This window comes from Martes martes (genome assembly GCF_963455335.1).
Source record: "Martes martes genome assembly, chromosome: 15".
NCBI lineage: Eukaryota > Metazoa > Chordata > Mammalia > Carnivora > Mustelidae > Martes > Martes martes.
The window spans coordinates 51,833,294-51,857,332 of NC_137903.1; the positions used below are offsets into that span (position 1 = coordinate 51,833,294).

General features: G+C 37.3%; 1 protein-coding gene across 1 annotated transcript in view; it reads right to left on the reverse strand.

Annotated features, from left to right (window-relative positions):
• The window catches only part of XPR1 (xenotropic and polytropic retrovirus receptor 1), a 234,545-nt gene that overhangs the window by 80,578 nt on the left and 129,928 nt on the right, over positions 1-24,039 (reverse strand). Inside the window, exon 3 of the mRNA XM_080824449.1 lies at positions 3,905-4,006. Coding sequence (XP_080680575.1) covers positions 3,905-4,006 — 102 coding nt within the window. The remainder of the gene's footprint in view (positions 1-3,904; positions 4,007-24,039) is intronic.

Genomic DNA, 24,039 nt, shown 5'->3' on the forward strand with positions numbered 1-24,039 from the left:
AATTCTCTCCCTCTCTCCCAGCGCATGCACTCTCTCTCCCCTCTCTCTAAAATAAACGATTTTTTTAATGTAAAAAATTTTTTTATTAATATAAATGCTTATATCTTATTAACCAAAAATATGTAATAAAACATAAAAAGCAATAAAATTACTTATATCAGGTTTTGTGAAATACTGACAATAGGTTCTGACTCCTTACAAGTGGAACCCAAGAGGGCTGGGAATCAATTTGTCCATTTTACAAGCAAGCACATGGAGGTCTAGAAAAGTTAAATGGTAAACTTCTTCTAAAAAAAACAGTAAGGTTCAAAACTCCAAAATATAACTGGTAAGTAATAGAACTGATATGAAAATTAATATCTACATTTTAGTACTATTCATTCTGTTTTGTTTAGCTTGTATAGCATTTTGTTTGGGGTATTTAGAAGTTCCAATCAAGACTATATCTCATTTAAAAGTGACCATTTTTAGCTGACCATTGAATAATTTGTGAGATATCTCCACAAGTGGGTGGAGATAATAATAATTTGTGAGATATAATTTGTGAGATATCTCCACAAGTGGGTGGAGGTATGTTTTATAAGCTGAACTCACCCCTGTATTATTTATAGTTTTTCTGTGCCCTAGTGTCTGAGAATTGCAGTCTATAAGACAATCTGCCATGGAGAAGGTGGCTAAATAAGGGGAAAAATGATAATGTCTAGGACAAGTGCCAAATTCTGTTTCTGTTAATCATATCTTCATATTACCTACCACTTCCTGACTGGCAAAAAGTTAGTTTGAAGATTACCAATTTGTACCTTCTCTGTGGTGACATCAAGAGACAAGCCCAACTGGCCCTGCCAATACTAACAGAAAAAGTCATTTATAATCATAGCCTCCAAATTTTTAATAGTAGAAACCCAAAGATTATTTTTGAAAAACGATAAAGTCTAAGATACCATTTTTCAGACTGGGGTTGTAACCCAATATGGGGTAATAAAAGCAATTGTGTGGATCATAAATCAGCATTTTATAAGTCAAACAGAAATAAATATAGAAAACAGAATATATTACACATGGTAAGGATATTATTCCATGAAAAAATTTTAATTGTTTAAATATATTGCATATACAAACACATATAGATGCATACAAACATACATAAAACAAACATATCTGATTAGGTGTAATGGGTCACAATTCGTATATAGTTTTTTTATAACTCAACATATAAAAAATATGTATCTATTGTTAAGAATAAATATTTCTTCTGCTTTGTATACCCAGGAGCATTATGTACTCTTTCTGATCTAAATTATCCAGAGTTGGGCTAAGAGATCCTTCCCTAAAAAACCATAGCAAAAGAAAAATGCTAATTAACTTGACCTTTTAAGTTTTGCATTTACAGCCTTAGGTCATATACTACAGGACTTTCTCAGTCTAAACACTCTCCCCTGCACATGTCTTCCTCTTTTAGCTTCCTCTTCTCATTCTTCACGACTGTCCTCTCCTTCTCCATCTATACTGCTGGTTCCTCTCCTCCTCCAACCTCCTAACCAGAAATTATCTTTGTTCTTGCACACTGCAATTTCTCTGTACATTTTTCCCTTGCTGAAAATCTATCCATTGCAGTTTCAAATAATATTTCTATTTTGTCTCTGCATTCTAGGTGCTTACAAAGTAGTGCAAAGGACATGCATATGTACCGTGTCCTTTCACGGCTCTATGCCTCTGCATAAATTGCTCTCTTTGCCTAGGAAGTCCAGCTATAAGCGAAAGATGAAAAGGACACAGAATTAAGGTATTTGCTTCCTTTCTTGTTCTTTTTTGCTAGAAGGGAGTGACTTGCTAAGGAGACTAAACCAGTAAAGAGAGAGGTCATTGATGCATTTATTTACGAATTCTTAGAAGAAATAATTACTGGAGCAAGGTCTCGAGGAGCTAAAATTCGGCCAGCAGTTGTAGAGATTTGCCAGAGACTAAGAAGGGTATCTTTTCTAAAAAGATTGGAGGAAAAAAAGTTAAGGGTAAGCCTGTCAACAAGTACTTAGGGGAGGAGTGGCATAGATCTGCATACATATTATACACCAACAGGAGGTGAAGTTCTTTAGTTTTTTTAAAAAAAATTTTTTTGAAGACTTATTTATTTATTTTAGAGAAAGAGTGTGTGTGTGCAGGGGGAGAGGGAGAAAGAAACTCAAGCAGACTCTGTGCTGAGTTCAGAGTCTGAGGCAGGGCTTGATCCCATGACCCTGAGATCAGGACCAGAGCCAAAACCAAGAGTTGCATGCTTAACCAACTGCACCACCCAGGTGCCCCTGAAGTCCTTTCTATTTGTTTGTAAAGTAGGAGGTATAATGAGCATGATGGAGAAATTGGGGGGGGGGGGGCAGTCAGAGAATTCAAGAGAATGGTGTTGGGTTTAGAAAAACACTTTGGAAGGGAACCTAGGTAGCTCAGTTCGTTGAGCATCTGACTCTTGATCTCAGCTCCTGTCTTGATCTCAGGGTTGTGGGTTCATGAGTTTGGGCCCTGTATTGGGCCCCATGCTGGGTGCGAAGCCTACTTAAAATGCAAATAAAATAAAACGAACCCACTTTGGAGCATGGAAAAGGGCACTGATTAGGACCCATGGGAAGCTTTGAGGACATAGTTAAGAATCTAACAGTGAATTTATACTAGTTCAAATTTGTTCTGCTGTGACTTTTTTTCACCTAAGCAGCATGTGGATAGGCATAAAGAAGGTAAAATGCTGGGCTGGTCTGCAGTTGGAGTTTCACTAGGCAGAAGCATTACAAGGCAATGAGGGTGAGGAGATTAAAAAGCACAAGGGACAAAGTGGTTAAGATACCTGATGAAAAGGGGGGCACCTGGGTGGCTCAGTGGGTTAAAGCCTCTGCCTTCGGCTCAGGTCATGATCTCAGGGTACTGGGATTGAGCCCCGCATGGGGTTCTCTGCTCAGCGGGGAGCCTGCTTCCCTTCCTCTCTTTCTCTGCCTGCCTCTCTGCCTACTTGTGATCTCTGTCAAATAAATAAAATCTTAAAAAAAAAAAAAAGATACCTGATGAAAAGGGAAATAATTCTGGTGGGGGGGCCTTGACAACTGGAATACATGAAGGAGTCAAGAAACCTGAGCTTTGTAGGATGAAAAAAAGATACTATAGGAGTAGGATAGTATAAATATATATATAAAAAAACAGAATTTTAAAGGGCCAGATATAAATAAATGGAAGTTCTAGTAGTTCCTTCTCAACTCCAATAGCATCTTGTAGATGTCACTCTGGAGACAATGCTCTAGAGAGACAGAAAGAAATATTCCATACAATGGATAGGCAAAGTAATGTAATTAATAAGCAGGAACTGCCTAATTCAGCTCTGAAATAATAAAATCAAATTTCTGACTCTTCTGAAGCTTCAGACTGGACTTCAGTGAAGCTCTATCAAAGTATTGGTTCACAATGAGGTTCCCAAATCCTTGCAACTGCAAAAGAAACTAGGCAATGACTGTATTAGGCTTAAATACTGAGGTACTAGATGCGTTCCTACCCCAGCTAAAGCAAATATCCCTAAGTACAATATAGGAGGAAAAACAAGCCCCAATTTAAAAATGACAATCAGGGGGCACCTGGGTGGCTCTGGGGTTAAGCCTCTGCCTTCGGCTCGGGTCATGGTCTCAGGGTCCTGGGATCGAGCCCCACATTGTGCTCTCTGCTCAGCAGGGAGCCTGCTTCCCCCTCCTCTCTCTGCCTGCCTCTCTGCCTACTGTGATCTCTTTCTCTCTGTCAAATAAATAAATAAAATCTTAAAAATAAATAAATAAATAAAAATGACAATCAGAAAGTTAAATACTGATATGGCAGAATTTTTCTTTCCTCAGCAGCAGAAATTGTCCCCTGCATGTTGTACCAAAAAACTACTCACCTGAATAAAATGTGTTGATTTTGGCAAGTTCCTTTTCACAGGTTTGGAAAAATTTTTCTTCAAACTTGGCAAAATACCTTTTTACCGTGTCCTCATCTGTAACTGAAAGCAAGGAAAACAGTATTTAAATATGATGTCCAAAGGCCAATTAAGAAAACTAGGGAAATAAAGTTGAAAGGTACTACTTCCTTATTCTTCAAAATGGTAACAAAGAACTGCGAACCATATTAAGCAAAGACTAATGAAAGGACTCTTCATAGGAACACAGTCATTTTTTAACTGAGTGAGACTCTTTAAGTCTCTACTATAATAACGTTATAGTGGTGAAAAAATAAATATTCTAAAACTTTAGAAGAAGACACTACTGTAGACAGATGTGATCAAAAGATTCAAGGTGTTGGGTGTTGAAATGAGTAGGATTTCATAAGAGTAAATATTTCAGGGAATTAAAAAAAGGAACAGATAATGAAGACATGTATGTTCTTGCAAAAAGATGAGCTGTTTCTACTCTATTAAATTGTTACTCATTTTCACTTAGCTGCACCAGATACAGAAAAAAAAATGTAGACTAATGATTATAAATTATGTATTTTAAGCCTACAGTTGCTGAGTAGGAACACAAGTGAGTTGAGCAAATGGGGGATTGTACAAGTATGGTGATAAATGGCAACTGACACCTTCAGGTTAAGGAGTGGTATAGATTCTGGCAAGTGAGAGCACATGTTCATCTAGTTAGTTGCTGCCCTGTGGTGACGGGTTAAAGTTGTCTCATCTTCCAATTTTCAGGACAAGCCACAAATCTAGATATTTTAAAGACACAGTGTAGTCCAATCAATATATGCCTCTGCAGGCTGGATCCACTTTGTGAGTTCTGTTATATAGCTGTCAATTTACTGAATGCCCTAAGTACAGATAGATGTGGCTTTAGGAACCCCCAAGCCTAAAAAGGTATGCCTCTCTTCCAAGTGAGATCTACCTAGACTCCAGATGTTAATCATAATTTAGAACTATCCTATTTCTGGATCTCTCGGGGCAATCTAAGCTTCAAATGTGTAGAAAAAGTATAGGTCCTTTTATGTTCCCCAGCTGCTTCAAATCTTAGTGCAATCCCCAAAACCCTTAAACAATTCATCTATCGAGAAATAAGAGAAACAGAATTTCCCTGAGTAATATGCAACACACACATGTACATACTAATTCTTTGTACCAGAGATACTTTAAAGAAAAAACTTAAAATGAAGTTCTAAAAAGCATGTCAAATCTATTCATTTAATTTGAATAACACAAATGTAAAGAAAAATTATCACTACACAAATCCTTAATTTATTTATACATCTACTTCTCTATTACTTATGCTTTAGAACTTAAGACACAATGCAGGATTCTACTGATTTTGCAGTACAGAAAGGGTGGCCACTTTAAGTTTCTCATGTAAGCTCTGTAATTTAGGTACAGTAAAGGCTATAGCTACCCAAGGCGACTGTGAATTACTTTTAGAAACCATAAAGCAAATCAAAGCTTCCTTTTAAGGTGACCCTGAATTAGAGATGATCCATAGTAACAGATGCTGCTCTTAATAGCATTTAGCTATAGCTGATTTAATATAAGAGTGATATCTCATTCTACTTTATAACCCATTTTTTTTTCATTTTAATTTTATTCTTTTGATAGGAAAGAAAACCCAAAAGCAAAATATAGGCTTGGTCATATTTACTTTGTTTCTCTATTAAAGGAACAAAGTTTTTCACTAAAGCAATCTAAATATAGCTGCTATTTTAAAAATAATTTTAACATATTAATATTTATATAGAGGTCACATATTAAACAACATCAACTATTTAAAATATTACCAAGAGGGATGTCTGGGTGGCCCAGTTGGTTAAGCATCTGCCTTTGGCTCAGGTCATGATCTCCCTCTCCCTCTGACCCCCCCACCCCACTTGTGCTCATATGCTCTCTCTACCTCAAATAAATAAACAAAATCTTCAAAATAAAGTAAAATATCACTAAGAGCTAGAAACCAAAAAAAATCTAAATAAGCCTCTCAGAAACTAAAACATATAATAAATTTGATGTATTTTTAAAAAATATTTATTTATTTGTTGGAGAGACATAGCGAGAGAGGGAACACAAAAAGGGAGAGTGGAAGAGGGAGAAGCAGGCTCCCCACTCAGCGGGGAGCCTGACATGGTGCTCAACCCCAGGACCCTGGAATCATGACCTGAGCCAAAGGCAGATGCTTAATGACTGAGCTACCCACGTGCCCCAATTTTATCTATTTTTAAAGCATGAACATTCTACTCATGTTTTACCTAAAATACCAGTAGTCTTTTATGTAGATTTATGGTTCACATATAACTTAATAGCCACAAAATCAGAAGAGAGTAGAATAAGATTAAAGCAACACTAAAAAGTAATGGCAAAGAGAAAAGAGGAAAGAAGTGTATATGAAAATAGATCTGCATATACAGGTACCCCCCATTTTTGAAAGTTCAAGTTATACTACTCTGCTTTTACAGAAGGTATAATATGAGTACTGGTTTTTGCTAACTGAAAAGAAATCTGTAGAGGATTTCTGTTTAAAAAAAAAAAAAAAAGTTTTCAGCATTTGTTTGTAGCAAGCCATTACAAAGGCAGCAAGCACCCTGGGTAGTGAGAGTGGCACCACCAAGCTCCTTCCCTGGGAACTGCACTCAGCATCTCACAAACAAGCCATCACAACTTTGGACTATGTCTGTCAGCATCTGTGCTTTATCTCATTTATTTTGTGCATCTGTTAGCAAAGTGTGTCCTAAGAAGAGCCTAAGAAAGGATATTTTTTGGTTCTGGGAGCACTAAAAAATGTTTCTATATAAATTAATGGTAACTGTGTCTTCACATCATTTTGGCTTACAGAAGGTTTCACAGGAACAGTCTACTTTGGGAGAAATGGTTCATAGGGATTGAAGAATAAGATAAAGCATGTTTCAAATCAATGAGAAAATAATCGACCATATTTAAAACAGGTTTGAGCCATTCATTTAAATAAACTCCAAATGGAATTAAAGAAACAATGTTATAAAATACAAGAAAAAAATTAAACAACTCTAATGGGGAAAGTTTTCCTAACCACTGCACAAAACAGGCCATAAAGGGAATAACTGACATTCTCACAAAACGAAAAATCTCCATTCCATAAGATACCATAAACAAACTTAAAAGACAAGCAACATGGGGCTCCTGGGTGGCTCAGTGGGTTAAAGCCTCTGCCTTCGGCTCAGGTCATGATCCCAGGGTCCTGGGATCGAGCCCCACATCAGTCTCTCTGCTTGGCGGGGAGCCTGCTTCCTCCTCTCTCTGTGCCTGCCTCTCTGCCTACTTGTGATCTCTGTCTGTCAAATAAATAAATAAAATCTTAAAAAAAAAAAAAAGACAAGCAACAGACAGGGAAAACATAACTGCAACATTTAAAATAAAGGATTTACATGCAAAATAGACTTCAAAACTTTCTTACAAATCAGTATTAAAGAGATATTCCACAAGAAAAATGGGTATATTAGAGCAATTCATAGAAAAATACAAATGGCCAACAAACAAAGGATCCTTAACATTCCAGATATCAGTTATATGTGATTTCAAAATAATGAAATATAATTTTTAAACCATCAGATTGAAATAAATTTTAAAATATTATTTCAGCAATGGTAAAGGTAAATGAACTTTCACTCCTCGTTGGTGGGAATGTAAATGTGTAAAGCCATTTAGGAAGGCAATCAGAGAGTAATCATCAAAATGTTCAGTGCAATCAGACAACAAAAAGAAATTAAAGGCATCCAAATCAGCAAAGAAGAAGTCAAACTATCACTCTTTGCAGAAGATATGATACTATATGTGGAAAACCCAAAAGACTCCACTCCAAATCTGCTAGTACTTGTACAGGAATTCAGTAAAGTGTCAGGATATAAAATCAATGCACAGAAATCAGTTGCATTTCTTTACACCAACAATAAGACAGAAGAAAGAGAAATTAAGGAGTCAATGCCATTTATAATTGCACCCCAAACCATAAGATATCTAGTTATAAACCTAACCAAAGAGGCAAAGAATCTATACTCAGAAAACTACAAAGTACCCATGAATGAAATTGAGGAAGACACAAAGAAATGTAAGTAAGACACAAAGAAAAGTAAGTCAATCCATGCTCATGGATTGGAAGAACAAATACTGTGAAAATGTCTATGCTCCCTAAAGCAATCTACACATTTAACGCAATCCCTATCAAAACCCCATCCATTTTTTTCAAAGAAATGGAACAAATAATCCTAAAACTTATATGGAACCAGAAAAGACCTCGAATAGCCAGAGGAATATTGAAAAAGAAAGCCAAAGTTGGTGGCATCACAATTTCAGACTTCAAGCTCTATTACAAAGCTGTCATCATCAAGACTGTACAAAACAGACACATAGATCAATGGAACAGAATAGAGAGCCCAGAAATAGACCCTCAACTCTATGGTCAACTAATCTTCAACAAAGCAGGAAAGAATGTCCAATTAAAAAAAGACAGCCTCTTCAACAAATAGTGTTGGGAAAATTGGACAGCCGCATGCAGAAAAATGAAACTGGACCATTCCCTTACACCACACACGAAAACAGACTCAAAGTGGATGAAGGACCTCAATGTGAGAAAGGAATCCCTCAGAATCCTTGAGGAAAACACAGGCAGGAATCTCTTTGACCTCAGCCACAGCAACTTCTTCCTAGGAACGTCGCCAAAGGCAAGGGAAGCAAGGGCAAAAATGAACTATTGGGACTTCATCAAGATCAAAAGCTTCTGTACAGCAAAGGAAACAGTTAACAAAACCAAAAGACAACTGACAGAATGGGAGAAGATATTTGCAAACGACATATCAGATAAGGGGCTAGTATCCAAAATCTATAAAGAGTTTATCAAACCAGAGGCCAGAAGGGCCTCTGCAAGCCTGAAAAGAAGGGCCTTACCAGAAAAGCCTGCACCTGACCTTGCATTTCAGTCCTCCAGAACTGTGAAAACAAAAAGTCCTACTGATTAAGACAAACATCTATGGTATTCTGTAATGGGAGCCCACATTCACTAATACAATGAATTTAACATGTTCTGAATTCAATAATAAGTCTCAAAGACTAAGTAAGCCTACTTTTAAAAAAGATAGCATATATAACTGCAAATCTTAGCAAGATATATCAACAATTATAAGATTAGCATCAGCAGAAAAAAAAAAGGCAGACAAAGGGGTAAAAAAATTCACCAGAATTGGTGAAGAATGACTCAGAGAACACTTCCGTAGAGAACTCTTTGCTGTGAGCTAAATAAATACTAATTCAGTCAGTTATATGAAAGAGAGACAGGGAGAGAGAGAGAGAAAGGGAAGAAATTTCTTTGTCACCTCTATTATGGTCAAAATTGTACCTCAAATTTATAGATGACAGAAAATTTCTTTCTCATCCACCTCCCCCCAATTAGTGAGTTAACAGCAAATTAATATAAGAGTACTAATCAAGGTAAAACATCCTTACTAATCAAGGTAAAACCACCACCAAATGCTTTTTACAGCAATTGCCAGGAATATTTCTATTTTTATATTTTTTAGAAGATTTATTTATTTGACTGAAAGAGAGAGAGAGATAGTGTGCATACACGCATGTGCAAGGGAAGGGGGAGAAGGAAAGAGAAACTCAAGTAGACTCCCGGCTGAGTGCAAAGCCCAATGTGGGTCTCGATCGTACCACCCTGAGATCATGACTTGAACAGAAACCAAGAGCTGGATGCTCAACCAACTGAGCCACCCAGCTGCCCTGGGAATATTTTTATTTTTATAGCAGAAGTGTCATCTTTCATATGTACTCTCTCAAAAACCAATTTCTTAAAACCATTATTAATTTCTTCAAATACCTTACTTATACGTTCTATTCAACTTTTTATTACAACTTTTGATATTCTTAATTTCCAGAGCTGTAAGACACTGAAGACAGGGATTTTTTAAATCTTTTAAAATCCTATGCACAACATAATGTATGGTAGACAGTATGTGCTTCAGACATTATTTTTTTATTTTTCTTTTAAAGATTTTATTTATTTGACAGAGAGAGAGAGATCACAAGTAGGCAGAGAGGCAGGTGGGGGGCGGGGGGGAGAAAGCTCCCCACCGAGCAGAGAGCCTGATGGAGGCTTGATCCCAGGACCCTGGGATCGTGACCTGAGCCGAAGGAAGAGGCTTTAACACACTGAGCCACCCAGGCACTCTCAGACATTATTTTTTTAATGGCAAATGTTGAAACAGTGTTAATTTTTGTGAAAAATTATGATGTATTAATAAAATTGTTTTAAAAAATGAAACTCCAGGGACGCCTGGGTGGCTCAGTTGGTTGAGCGGCTGCCTTCGGCTCAGGTCATGGTCCCAGCGTCCTGGGATCAAGTCCCACATCGGGCTCCTTGCTCCGCAGGGAGCCTGCTTCTCCCTCTGCCACTCTGTCTGCCTGTGCTCACTCTCTCTCTCTCTCTGACAAATAAATAAATAAAATCTTTAAAAAAAAAAAAAAAAAGAAACTCCAACAACTGGATATTCATGCACAAAGGAATTAAGTTGTACCCAACCCCACACCATATATGAAATTTACCTAAGTGGATCAAATACCTAAATGTAAAAACTAAAACTATAAAACTCTCAAAAGAAAACAGGCATAAATCTTCATAACCTTAGATGAGGCAATGGTGTCTTAGATATGATGCAAAAAGCAGAAGGGATGAGAGAATAAGTTTTGATAAATTGGACATCATCAAAATTAAAAAATTTGTGTTTAAAAGAGTGCTATGAAGAAGCAAAAGAACCACCACAGAATGGGTTAAATATTTACAAACCACGTACCAGATAAGGTCTAGTATCCAGAATATATAAAGGACTCTTAGGATTCAACAATAAAAAGACAAATAGCCCAATTAAAAAACAGGCAAAGGATCTGAATAAACATTTCTACACACACACACACACACACACACACACACACACACACACAGAGCCAATGGCAAATGAAAACATTTCAACATCACTAATCATTAGGGAAGTGCAAATCAAAACCACAGTTCCACTTCGTACCCACTAGGATGGCTATGATTAAAAAAGAGACAGACAATAACAAGTGTTGCCATAAATGAGGAGAAACTGGAATCCTCAGACATTGCTCGTGGGAATGTAAAAATGGTGCAAGCATGTTGGAAAAACAGTTTGGCAGTTCCTCAAAAAATTAAATATAGAGTTACCATATGATTTACCAATTCCACTTCCAGGTATATACCCAAGAGAAATGAAAACATATTTATACAAAAACTTATACACAAATGTCTATAGCAGCATAATTCTTAACAGTTAAAAAGTAAAAACAATCCAAGTGTCTATCAACAGATGAATGGATAAATAAAATATGGCCTATCCATATAATGGATTATTGTTCAGCCTTAAGAATGAAGTACCACTACATGCTATAGCATGGATAAATGTTGGAAAAATTACATAAAGGGAAAGAAGCCAGGCACTAAAAACTACACATTCCATTTATATGAAACGTCCAAAACAGACAAATTCATAGAGGTGGAAAGTAGATTAGTAGTTGGCAGGAGCTGGGGGAGCGGGGAATGAGGAGTGATAAAAATGTTGTGGAATCAGGTAGGGGGGGACAGTTGTAGAAATTGGTGAATGTATGATAAACTCTTAAATTATATACCTTTAATGGGTAAATTTTATAGTATGTGAATTATATCTCAGTAAAATATATTTTAGCTCCAAGTTTAATCCTATAACAGAAACACACTAGTAAATTAAAACATATTCATTTATTTATTCAACAAATAATTATTGTGCATATTAGATGCTAGACTCTGTGCTAAATGATGGGGATATATACATAATGATAAACAAGACAGGTGTGGCTCCTGTCTTTTATAGAGTTTGCATTCTAAGTGATGAGGCAAAGAAACCCACACAAATAAACAATGAATTACAAATTGAAAAGTATTGGGAAGGTAAAAGGGTATGAGATGGAAGGCAGGTACTGGGATGGACAGCTATCCTTTTGGTAGGGTAAGAAATGGTCAGAAAAGACTTCTTCATAGGAGATGACATTTAATCTGAAACTTAAACTTATGGATGAGAAAGAGGAAGGGCAAAATGATTCTCAAGAATGGGAAGAACACCATCAAAAAACCCCGAAATCTTGACATTTGCAACAACGTGGATGAAACTAGAGGGTATTATGTTAAGCAAAGTAAGTCAATCAGAAAAAGACAATTATCATATGATCTCACTGAAATGAGGAATTTGAGAAACAAGACAGAGAATCATAGGGGAAAGGAGGGAAAAATGAAATAAGATGAAACCAGAGAGGGAGACAAACCATAAAAGACTCTTACTCTCAGGAAACAAACTGAGAATTGCTGGAGGGGAGGGTAGTGGGAAGGAGAGGGTGGCTGGGTGAAGGGCACTGGAGAGGGTATGTGCTATGGTGAGTGCTGTGAATTGTGTAAGACCGATGAATCACAGACCTGTACCCCTGAAACAAATAATACATTATATGTTAAGAAGAAATCAGAGAGGGAGACAAACCATATGAGACTCTTGACTCCAGGAAACAAATCAAGAGTTGTAGAAAGGGAGGTAGTGGGGAGATGGGGTAAGTAGGTGATGGGCATTAAAGAGGGTACAAGATATGATGACCAGTGGGTGTTATATGCAACTAATGAGTCACTGAACATTATATCAGAAACCAATGATGTACTATACCTTGGCTAATTGAATTTAAATTGAAAAATTTTTCAAAAAAAAAAAAAGAGAGAAGAGATACACAGCTGCATAGGGATAATGTCCTATGAAGACAGAAGCAGAGATTGGAATAATATAGCTGCTAGCCAAGGAATGAATGCACAGGATTGATGGCCAGCTCCTCTAGACTTTTCAGAAAGAGCATGGCCCTGCTGACACCTTGCTTCCAGACTTCTAGCTTCTAAAACTGTAAGAGAATAAATTTCTGTTGTTTTAAGGCGCACGTGCACACACACACACACACACACACACACACGCACGCACACAGAATGGGAATACCATATTGGGAAAGGAAATGGATGCTTGAGAACCTGAAAGGCAGGTTACAATGAACTAAGAACAGGTAGTGAGTGACTGGAGCTAAGATTAGGGAGGTAGACAAAGACCATGTTAGAGAGTCTGAATTTTATTCTAAGTGCAATGAAAAATATTGAAGGGTTTTAGGCAGGAGTCTAAAAAGCTGAAAAATAAAAAGTAGAATTAGTTTACTTTCACTAAATGATCATTTAAAATAACAATTCCCAGGACATTAGGTATGTAGAGGAAGAGAAGAATGAAGAGAAGAATTCCAAGGAGTTTAAATAAGTTTGGGAAATAGGAGTATAAATACAGGTCTCTTTAAGGTAGCAGTTCTCAGGGCGCCTGGATGGCTCAGTCGGTTAAGTGTCTGACTTCAGCTCAGGTCATGATCTCACGGTCCTGGGATGGAGCTCCAACGCAGGCTCCACACTCAGTGGGGAGTCTACCTGTTTCTCTGCCCCTTCACCCCAACTTGTATGAGTCTGGTCTCTCTCTCTCTAATAAATAAATAAAAATTTTTTTTTAAAAAAGGTAGTAGTTCTCAACTGGGGATGATCTTGCCTCCCACGGGTTATTGGCAGTGTCTGGAGACATTTTTTGTTGTCAAACAGGAAAAGTGTTACTGACATTTAATGGATAGAGGACAGGGATGCTGCTACACATGCTACAAGGCTGGAAAGATCATCCTCTCTCTCCCTGCCTCTCAATAAAGAATGATCTAACAGTCCAAAATGTCAACGGTGCCAAGGCTCAAAAACTCTGCTTAAAGGCAAAAGAAGCTTTATTGTGCTAATATACGCTGTTATTATTCAATGAGAAAGAGATAGGTATATTATGTTCCCAGTATTTCCTTGGGGTAGAGGGGGAATGACAGGGAAAAGATGGAAAAGGGGGTGGAGAGGATCTAGTAAAATTTCCAAGAACATTATTTTGTGGAACACCGAGAGGCACTAATTTTAATATCGCCACCAACTCTTTGCATTTTTATATTCCATATCCAATATATTCTATGACTTCTTAGCTTCTCAAAAACTACTCATAAATGAAAGAGTTGATGAATAAAAATTAACATGTGACCAGGTTCTATCAAACATAGGAAGAATATTTAGCACTACTGATTTCACATTTTTAAGAAAAAAAGGTGTTTTTTTTAAAGTGTGATTTACAAATTAGGAATAAATAACTTGAAATTCTATTTTTTCTCAAATGCTACTTCATCAACAGATGGGTGAATTATATAAAGCATATGGCTAAAAAGATTCCAAAAATAAAAATGTTACTCTAAAATCATTGGTGTAGTAGAAATAGAACTAACTAAGAGTCATTCATTCAACAAGAATTAAGTGCCTTCTATATACCAGGCAATGGGGCAAACGCTAGGGATACAATGATAAACAAAATCCATGTAAAACTCCACCCTGAGATTACACTCTACCTGAGGAAACAGATTTTAATCAAATAATCACATAAATATACAAATGTAATATAGATCTTTTAGAAAATGTACAGATGAGAAAAAATAGCAATGGCACTTATTTAGTCTGCACACACTCAGAGGAAGGGAGGTGTGGGATCTTCTCAAGTGTCATCTAAGATGAAATCTGGAGGAGAAGTAGGCATTTGGATAGACTGCAAGAGCTCTAAGCACATTTGCAGGAATGGCATATAGATGCTATAAAAACAGGCATGCATGTACATTTGAGAAACTGAAGAGGTCTGTGTGATTGGAATCCAGGAGGGAAGGGGGACAAAGATGGTGGTTAAAGCCAAACAGACAAGCAGGGGTCTGGTCAGTTACAGCTTTCCAGGATAAAGGACTAGCCTTCTTCCTATAACCAAGTTTATATGTTTGAAGGATTTTAAGAGGAGGAATAACTGTGATCAGATATGCTTTGTAAATGAAGGGATGTGGAGAGACGGCTCAGATGTACTACAGTAGATCTCAAATGAGAGATCATGATAACCTTAACTAGGGTGAAGACACTAGAGATAAGTGGGGAAATTCAAGAAACAGTCTAGAGGTAAAATCACCAGGTTATGGTTCTATTGTCAATTACTTGTATTAGCTTGAGTAAGTGCCCCTCTGGCTCTGGTTTTCTCTTTGACAAATGACAGCACATCACCGGCAATCTCTAAAGCTCTGGCAGCTCCAAATTTCCTGTTCCATAATTAAAGCTGCTAATTTCTACAAAACCCAACAAGGCTAAAGTAGTCCTAAACAAAATTTTCTGATCTGTCTTGAGGTTTCATCATAAGAGGTTTCACTAAATGTGCTTTTAAAATACTTGTGGTAAAACAACAAAAAATTCTTTCAGTTTACACAGTGACACATAACTGAGATGAAACTAAACTCAGTGGCACTAACTCTGATAACAAGACTATCACCCCAATGAATATTTACCTAATATCTGCTAAGTAAAAAAAGGCCAATAAATGAAATAATGATAACTAATTCTATCATGAGCATAATTCAGTAGTAAGCAAGTATATACCAGTGTTTTCAAATGTTTTTTGCTCTTGGCAACCTCTAAAAAAATTCTGGAAAATAATTTTGCATGTATTGGTTATGACAAAAGATTTTGTGCACATTTAAGTAGTTTAACTGTATTTTCTGGGAGTCCAAGATGCTAGAGGAATAGGAGACATTAATTTCATCTGATCCCAGGAATTCAGCTGGACAGCTATCAAGTCATTCTGAATACCTGTGAACTCAACCAGAGATCTAAGAAAAGAATAGTTACAACTCTACAAATAGAAAAGCAACCACTTTCTCTCTGCAAGATAGGAGGTGCAGAGAAGTGATTCCGAGGCACTATATGGGAAAATAAACCATGGTGGCAGGGAGCCTCAATAAGCCAGTACCAGCAAATGATACAGCACTGGAGTGCAAAATCAGAACATGTAGAACTGTACTCCAGTGAAGGCCATCACTCAGGTGGCTAAGCAGGGGTGGAACACTAGCTGGGACACTGTGCTCTCAGGATCCTCCAGGTCACAGGAAGATGCGGGGTACTTGAGTGCGGAGACCTCCCAGGCAACAGAGTTGGGAAGCCAGCTGCAAACAGTGAGCCCAAGAGTGGGCTCTCAAATCAGGGTTGCCATAAACAACGAACCATGGCACAGTCAAGCCACGGCTCTTGGAGCAGGGGCCCAGAAAGTGGCAGAAATGACGAGACACCCACCCCGGCCCCCTGCTGGGAGGAGCCGCAGAGGAGTGTGCCACAGGAGTTTACAGGGTTTGGAGATCCCAAAGGGGGTTATGTACCTGAGACAGAAACACCCAGTCACAGGCCGGATGACCATCAACGGCAGCCAGAGACCAGGGAGACAGGAATGACTGACTGCTTTTCTCTGAGGGCTCACTGAGGAATAGGGGCCTGAGCTTTCAATTTTCCTCCAAGGACTGAGAGGCCGCCATTTTCATTCTCATCCTCTAAATCTGTGTGGAAAGCCTTCAGGGAACAAAGGACACATAGACCAAACGGGAGCAGATTACTTACCCTGGCCCCTTGGCAAGGGCTGTACAATTCTGCCTCAGGCAAATACAATTGAGAATCAACGATAACGGGTCCCTCCCCCAGAAGATCAGCAAGAACATCCAGCCAAGACCAAGTTTACCCATCAGTGACAACTGCAAAACTCCACTGACAGGGGAATAGAGCACGTAAAATTCATGGCTTTTTCCCCATGATTTTTTAGTCTTTCCTTTAATTTAAAAATTTTTTCTTCTTTTTTCATCAATTTCTTATAAACTATTTAAAGAATCTTTTTGAATTTTCAATTTGACACACTGTCTACAGTCATATTTAATCTTTTCTGTATATATATATATTTTTCTTTCCTAACAGTCTTGGGATGAAGTTTCTTCCAACAGACCAAAATACACCCGAAATCTAGTGTACAGCCCTGTTCTATTCATCAGTTTGATCAAATTCTCTTTTTGGTCGTTTTTTTTTTTTTTTTTTTTACCTTTTTTTTCTTTGCTTTGATTGTTGGTTTTCTAAAGTTTTTTTTAATGTTTATCCTTACAGTTAGTTACATTCTACCCTTTCAATGTATTTAATTTTATTTTTGCATATGTAACTTTTTCTTTCTTTAAAATTTTCAGACGTAGTTTCTTTTAACAAAATGACCAAAATATACCTGGGAGGGAGTGTACTGCTCTGTTGTGTTCACTGTCTGTTTATAACTCTGCTTTCTTTTGATGTTGGGTTTTTTTTTTCTTTTGTTTCCTCCTTTTGTATAATTTCCATTTTTACAGTTACATTCTGTCCTTTCATTGTATTTAATTTTATTTCTGTACATATGTGTTTTTCATCCCTTACAATACTGGGATCTAGTTTTCTAAAAAAAAAAAAAAAAAAAAAAAAAAAGACCAAAATACACACATAATCTACTCTGTTCATTTGTACTTTTATATTCTCTTTTTTTTTCTTTAAATTTTTTCTTATTGGCTTTGGGTCTCTTCTGATTTGTTTATTGTATATTTCCCTAGAATTATTACTGCCATTGTTGTATTTGGTTTTCTCATTCATTTATCATTCTCTAGACTGAATGACAAAGCAGAAAAAATCAACTCAAAAAAGAGAACAAAGGCAGTACTGACTGCCAGGGACCAAATCAGTATAAGTAAGATGTCGGAACTAGAAAACAGATCAATGATTATTAAGATACTAGTGGGGCTTCAAAAAGCATAGAGTATGCAAGAGAATCCCTTTCTAGAGAAATAAAAGAACTAAAATCTAATCAAATCAAAATCAAAAAGGCTATTAATGACATGTAATAAAAAATGGAGACTCTAATTGCTAGGATAATGAGGCAGAGACAGAATTAGTGATATAAAAGACAAAATGATGGAGAATAAACAAGCTGAAAAAAGAGAGATAAACAACTACTGGATCACAAGGGGAGGAATCGAGAGATAAATGATACATAAAGTGAAAAAATATTAGAACAATTGGGATCCCAGAATAGGAAAGAGAGAGAAGGGGGCAGAAGGTATACTGAAGCAAATTATAATGGAGACCGTCCCTAATTTGGGGAAGAAACGGGCATCAACATCCAGAAGGCACAGAAAACACCCTTCAAAGTCTATAAAAAGGGGTCAACACCCCAACATATAATAATGACACTTGCAAGTCTCAGAGACAAAGCTAAAATCCCAAAAGTAGTTCAGGACAAGAGGTCTGTTACCTACAACAGTAGAAACATTACATTGGCAGCAGACCTATCCACAGAGACCTGGCAGGCCAGAAAGGACTGGCAGGATATATTCATGGTGCTAAATGAGAAATTTATGCAGCCAAGAATCCTTTATCCAGCTAGGAAGTTATTCAAACAGAAGGAGTGATAAAAACCTTCCAGGACAAACAGAAACTAAAAGATTTTGTGATCACCAAACAACCCTGCAAAAAATATAAAAGGGGTTCTTTAGGCAAAGGGAGAGCCCACAAGTAACAGACCAGAAAGGAACAGAGAGAATAGACAGTAACAGTCACTTGACAGGTAAGACAATGGCACTAAATTCAAATCTTTTAGTAGTTACTCTGAATGTAAATGGGCCAAATGCCCCAATCAGAAGACACAGGGTATCAGATTGGATAAAAAAGCAAGACTCATCAATAGGCTGTCTGCAAGAGACTCATTTTAGACCCAAAGACACCTGTAGATTGAAAGTGAGGGGGTGGAAAACCATGAATCATGCTAATGGACATCAAAAGAAAGCTGGGGTAACATTCCGTATATTGGACAAATTAGATTTTTTTTTAAGATTTTATTTATTTATTTGACACAGAGAGAGAGAGAGAGATCACAAGTAAGCAGAGAGGCAGGCATAGAGAGAGAGAGAGAGAGAGAGGAAGGGAAGCAGGCTCCCCGCTGAGCAGAGAGCCCGACGCGGGGCTCGATCCCAGGACCCTGGGATCATGACCTGAGCCGAAGACAGAGGCCTTAACCCACTGAGCCACCCAGGTGCCCCAACAAATTAGATTTTAAACGAAAGATTAATAAGGGATGAGGAAGGACAGTGTATCATAATTAAAGGGTCTATCCAACAAGAAGATCTAGCAATTGTAAATTTTTATGCCCCTAACTTGGGAGCAGCCAATTATATAAGCCAGTTAATAACAAAATCAAACAAACACATTGATAATTAATACAGTTATGGGAGGCGACTTTAACACTCCCCTCACTGCAACAGACAGATCACCTTAGCCGAAGATCAACAAGGAAATATGGGCTCTGAACGGCACACTGGACCAAAGGGACTTCACAGATATTCAGAACACTGCATCCTAAAGCAACAGAATACACATTCTTCTCGAGTGAACATGGAACACTCTCCAGAATAGAGCACTTACTAGCACACACAAATCAGGTCTCACCTGGTACCAAAAGATTGGTGTTTTGAGACTTGAACTCAGGCACAACAGGAAATTTGGAAAGAACTCAAATACGTGCAGGCTAAAAAGCATCCTACTAAAGAATGAATGGGTCAACCAGGAACTTAAAGAAGAATTTTCAAAATTTCAGGGAAACAAATGAAAATGAAAACACAACTTTTCAAAACCTTTGGGATGCAGCAAAGGCGGTCCTAAGAGGGAAGTATATAGCAACACAAGCCTTTCCCAAGAAACAGGAAAGGTCTCAAACGCACAACCTAAACTTACACCTAAAGGACCTAGAGAAAGAACAGCAAATAAAGCCTAAGCCAAGCAGGAGAAGAGAATTAATAAAGATTAGAGCAGAAATCAATGAAATAGAAACCAAGAATAGTAGTAGAACAGATGAACAACACTAGGAGCTGGTTCTCTGAAAGAATCAATAAGATCAATAAACCTTGGCCTGATTATCAAGAAGGAAAAGGGAAAGGACCCAAATAAGTAACATCACAAGTGAAAGACGAGAAATCACAACCAACACCAAAGAAATATAAACAATGATAAGAACATATTATGAGCAACTATATATATATGCCAACAGATTACGCAATCTGCAAGAAATGGATGTATTCCTAGAGACGTATAAACTACCAAAACTGAACCAGGAAGAAAGAGGAAACCTGAACAGACCCATAACCAGGAAGGAAATTGAAGCAGTAATCAAAAATCTCCCCACAAACAAGAGCCCAGGGCTGGATGGCTTCCCAGGGGAATTCTACCGAACATTTAAAGAATTAATATCTGTTTCTCTGAAGCTGTTTCAAAAAATAGACATGGAAGAAAAAATTCCAAACCCTTTCTATGAGGCCAGCATTACCTTGATCCTAAAACCAGACAAGGACCCCACCAATAAGGAGAATTACAGATAAATATCCTTGATGAACATGGATGCAAAAATTATTATCATGAAACCAACAGTACTTTAAAAGGATTATTCAATACAAACAAGTGGGATTTATTCCTGGGCAGCAATGGTAGTTCAACATTCACAAATCAGTCAATGTGATACACGACACTAATGAAAGAAAAGGACAAGAACCATTTGATTCTATCAATACACATGGGAACAGCATTTGACAAAGTACAGCATCCTTTCTCAATGAAAACTTTTCACAGTGCAGGGACAGAGGGAACATATCTCAGTATCATAAAAGCCGTTTATGGGGCACCTGGGTGGCTCAGTGGGTTAAAGCCTCTGCCTTCGGCTCAGGTCATGATCTCAGGGTCCTGGGATCGAGCCCCGCATCAGGCTCTCTGCTCAGCAGGGAGCCTGCTTCCTCCTCTCTCTCTGCCTGCCTCTCTGCCTGCTTGTGATCTCTGTCTGTCAAATAAATAAAATCTTAAAAAAAAAAAAAGCCATTTATGGAAAGCGCACAGCAAATATCATTCTCCATGGGGATAAACTGAGAGCTTTCCCCCTAAGGTCAGGAACATGGCAGGGATGTCCACTATCACCACTGCTGTTCAACATAGCATTGGAAATCCTATCCTCAGCAATCAGACAACAAAAAAGAAATTAAAGGCATCCGAATTGGCAAGAAGTCAAATGCTCACTCTTCGCACATGACACGATACCCTATGTGGAAAACCCAGAAGACTCCACCCCAAAATTGCTAGAACTCATACATGAATTCAGCAAAGTGGTAGGGTTTAAAAATCAATGCACAGTTAGCTGCATTTCTGTACACTAACAATGTGATAGAAGAAAGAGAAATTAAGGAGTCGATCCCATTTACACCTGCACCCAAAACCAAAAGATACCTAGGAATAAACCCAACCAAAGATGCAAAGGATCTGTCCACAGAAAACTACAGAACACTCATGGAAGAAATTGAGGAAGACACAAAGAAATGGAAAAACGTTCCATGCTCATGGACTGGAAGAACAAATATTCTTAAAATGTCTAGGCTACTTAGAGCAATCTACACATATTTGATGCAATCCCTATCAAAATACCACCAACTTTTTTTCACAGAGCTGGAACAAATAATCCTAAAACTTATACGGGACTAGAAAAGACCCCAAATACCCAAAGGAACGTAGAAAAAGAAAACCCAAACTGGTGGCATCACAATCCCAGACTTCAAACTCTACTTCAAAGCTCTGATTATCAAGATAGTATGGTACTGGCACAAAAACAGACACAGATCAATGGAACCGAATAGAGAACCCAGAAACAGACCTTCAACTTTACACTCAACTAATCCTCGACAAAGCAGGAAAGAATATCCAATGGAAAAAGGACAGTCTCTTCAACAAACGGTGTTGGGAAAATTGGACAGCCACATACAGAAGAATGAAAGTGGACCATTTGCTTACACTATACACAAAAGCAGACTCAAAATGGATGAAAGACCTAAATGCGAGTCAGGAATCCATCAAAATCCTGGAGGAGAACACAGGCAGCAACCACTTCAACCTCGGTCTCAGCAACTTCTTGCTAGACACATCTCCAAAGGCAAGCATGAACTAATGGGACTTCATCAAGATAAAAAGCTTTTGCACAGCAAAGGAAATAGTCGACAAAACCAAAAGACAACTGACAGGATGAGACATGTTTCAGATAAAGGACTACTATCCAAAATCTATAAAGAATTCACCAAACTCAATACCCAAGCAACAAATAATCCAATCAAGAAATGGGCAGAAGATATGAGCAGACACGTGTCTCCAAAGAAGACACACAAACGGCCAACGGACACATGAAAAAATGTTCAGTATTGCTCAGCATCAGGGAAATACAAATCAAAAACAAAATGAGATACCATCTCACACCGGTCAGAATGGTTAAAATTATCAAGTCAGGAAACGACAGATGCTGGTGAGAGTGTGGAGAAAGGGAACCCTCTTGCACTGTTGGTGGGAATGCAAGCTCATGCAGCTACTCTGGAAAACAGTATGGAGGTTCTCCAAAAAGTTGAAAATAGAGCTATGACCCAGCAACTGCACTACGAGGTATCTACCCTAAAGATTCAAATGTAGTGATCTGTGGGAGCACCTGCTTCCCAATGTCTAGAGCAGCAGTGTCCACCACAGCCAAACTATGGAAAGAGACTAGATGTCCATCGACAGCTGAATGGATAAAGATGTGGTATATATACAGTTGAAAACTACTCAGCCATTGGAAAAAAATGAAATATTGCCATTTGCAATGATGTGGAAGCAACTAGAGGGTATTATGCTAAGCGAAATAAGTCAATCAGAGAAAGATAATTATCATATGATCTCACTCATATGTGGAATTTAAGAAACAAAACAGGATCATCAGGGAATGGAGGAATAAATAAAACAAGATGAAGCCTGAGAGGGAGACAAAGTACAGGAGACTCTTAATCATGGGAAACAAAGTGAAGTCTGCTAGAGGGAAGGGGGTCAAGGGATGAGGTAACTGGGTGATGAGCATTAAGGTGGTCATGTGATGTAAGAAGTACTGGGTATTATATACAACTGATGAATCACAGACATGTACCTCAGAAACCAGTAATATATTATATGTTAATTAAAAAAACAATAAATGTAATTTCTGGTACTTTGTAATTATTTTTTCAAATAAAATAACATTGTTTTAAATGTGGCTATTAAATGCGATAGCAATATGATAGCCACCATCATTCATTATTGAACATACAAACTAGCAGTTTTTTAACAGTTGGAAATTTTATATCATTTGGGTTTTTTCTTCTATTTCGTTTTCTTCAATTTGTATTTCCACTCTACTTATATTACAGAATTTATTCTAATATATTTTTAGGTTTGAACATCAATAATGGATTTTCTTATCACACTTCCCAGCCATTTAATGAATACATGTTAAAATTTAAATACAAAAACTCTCCTTACCATAAAGTTGTAAATATTTAAAATTTTTTCTGCAATGGGTTATCATTTCAGTTACTGAAATACAATATATTAACACATCATAAATATGTAAAAGTTTGATAAATATTAAACATAAAAGTAAAATGCCATTTTAAACTTGAAAATAAATTTAATTTTAATTTTTTATTTTTTAAAATATTTTATTTTATTTATTTTTTAAAGATTTTAGTTATTTATTTGACAGAGAGAGAGACAGGGAGAGAGGGAATACAAGCAGAGGGAGTGGGAGAAGGAGAAACAGCCTTCCTGCTGAGCAGGGACCTAGATGTAGGGCTGATCTCACCTAGGATCATGACTTGAGCTGAAGGTAGACACTTAACAACTGAGCCACCCAGGCACCCTATAAATTTAATTTTTAAATTTAAATAGATGGAGTTTTTTTGTCCCAGTTAGCTCATATACCCACTGATAAATGTTATATTATTGCTAGAAAGATGGGCATCACATTTGGTAGAATATTATGAATATTGTAGAATGAGACAATGAAGAAGCACTGATACCACTATTTTTATCCTATAGATGTAAGTACTGAGAAATTCTTTTCACATAAATAAATAGATCAGAATGAAAGTCTGTTGTAATAAAATCAATTTTCTGAATTCCTTCCATGTGTTTTCCAAAAACTGCATATGGATCTGTTGTTTAAAATTAGTTTTAATATATATAAGCTGACAAGTTTTCCTTC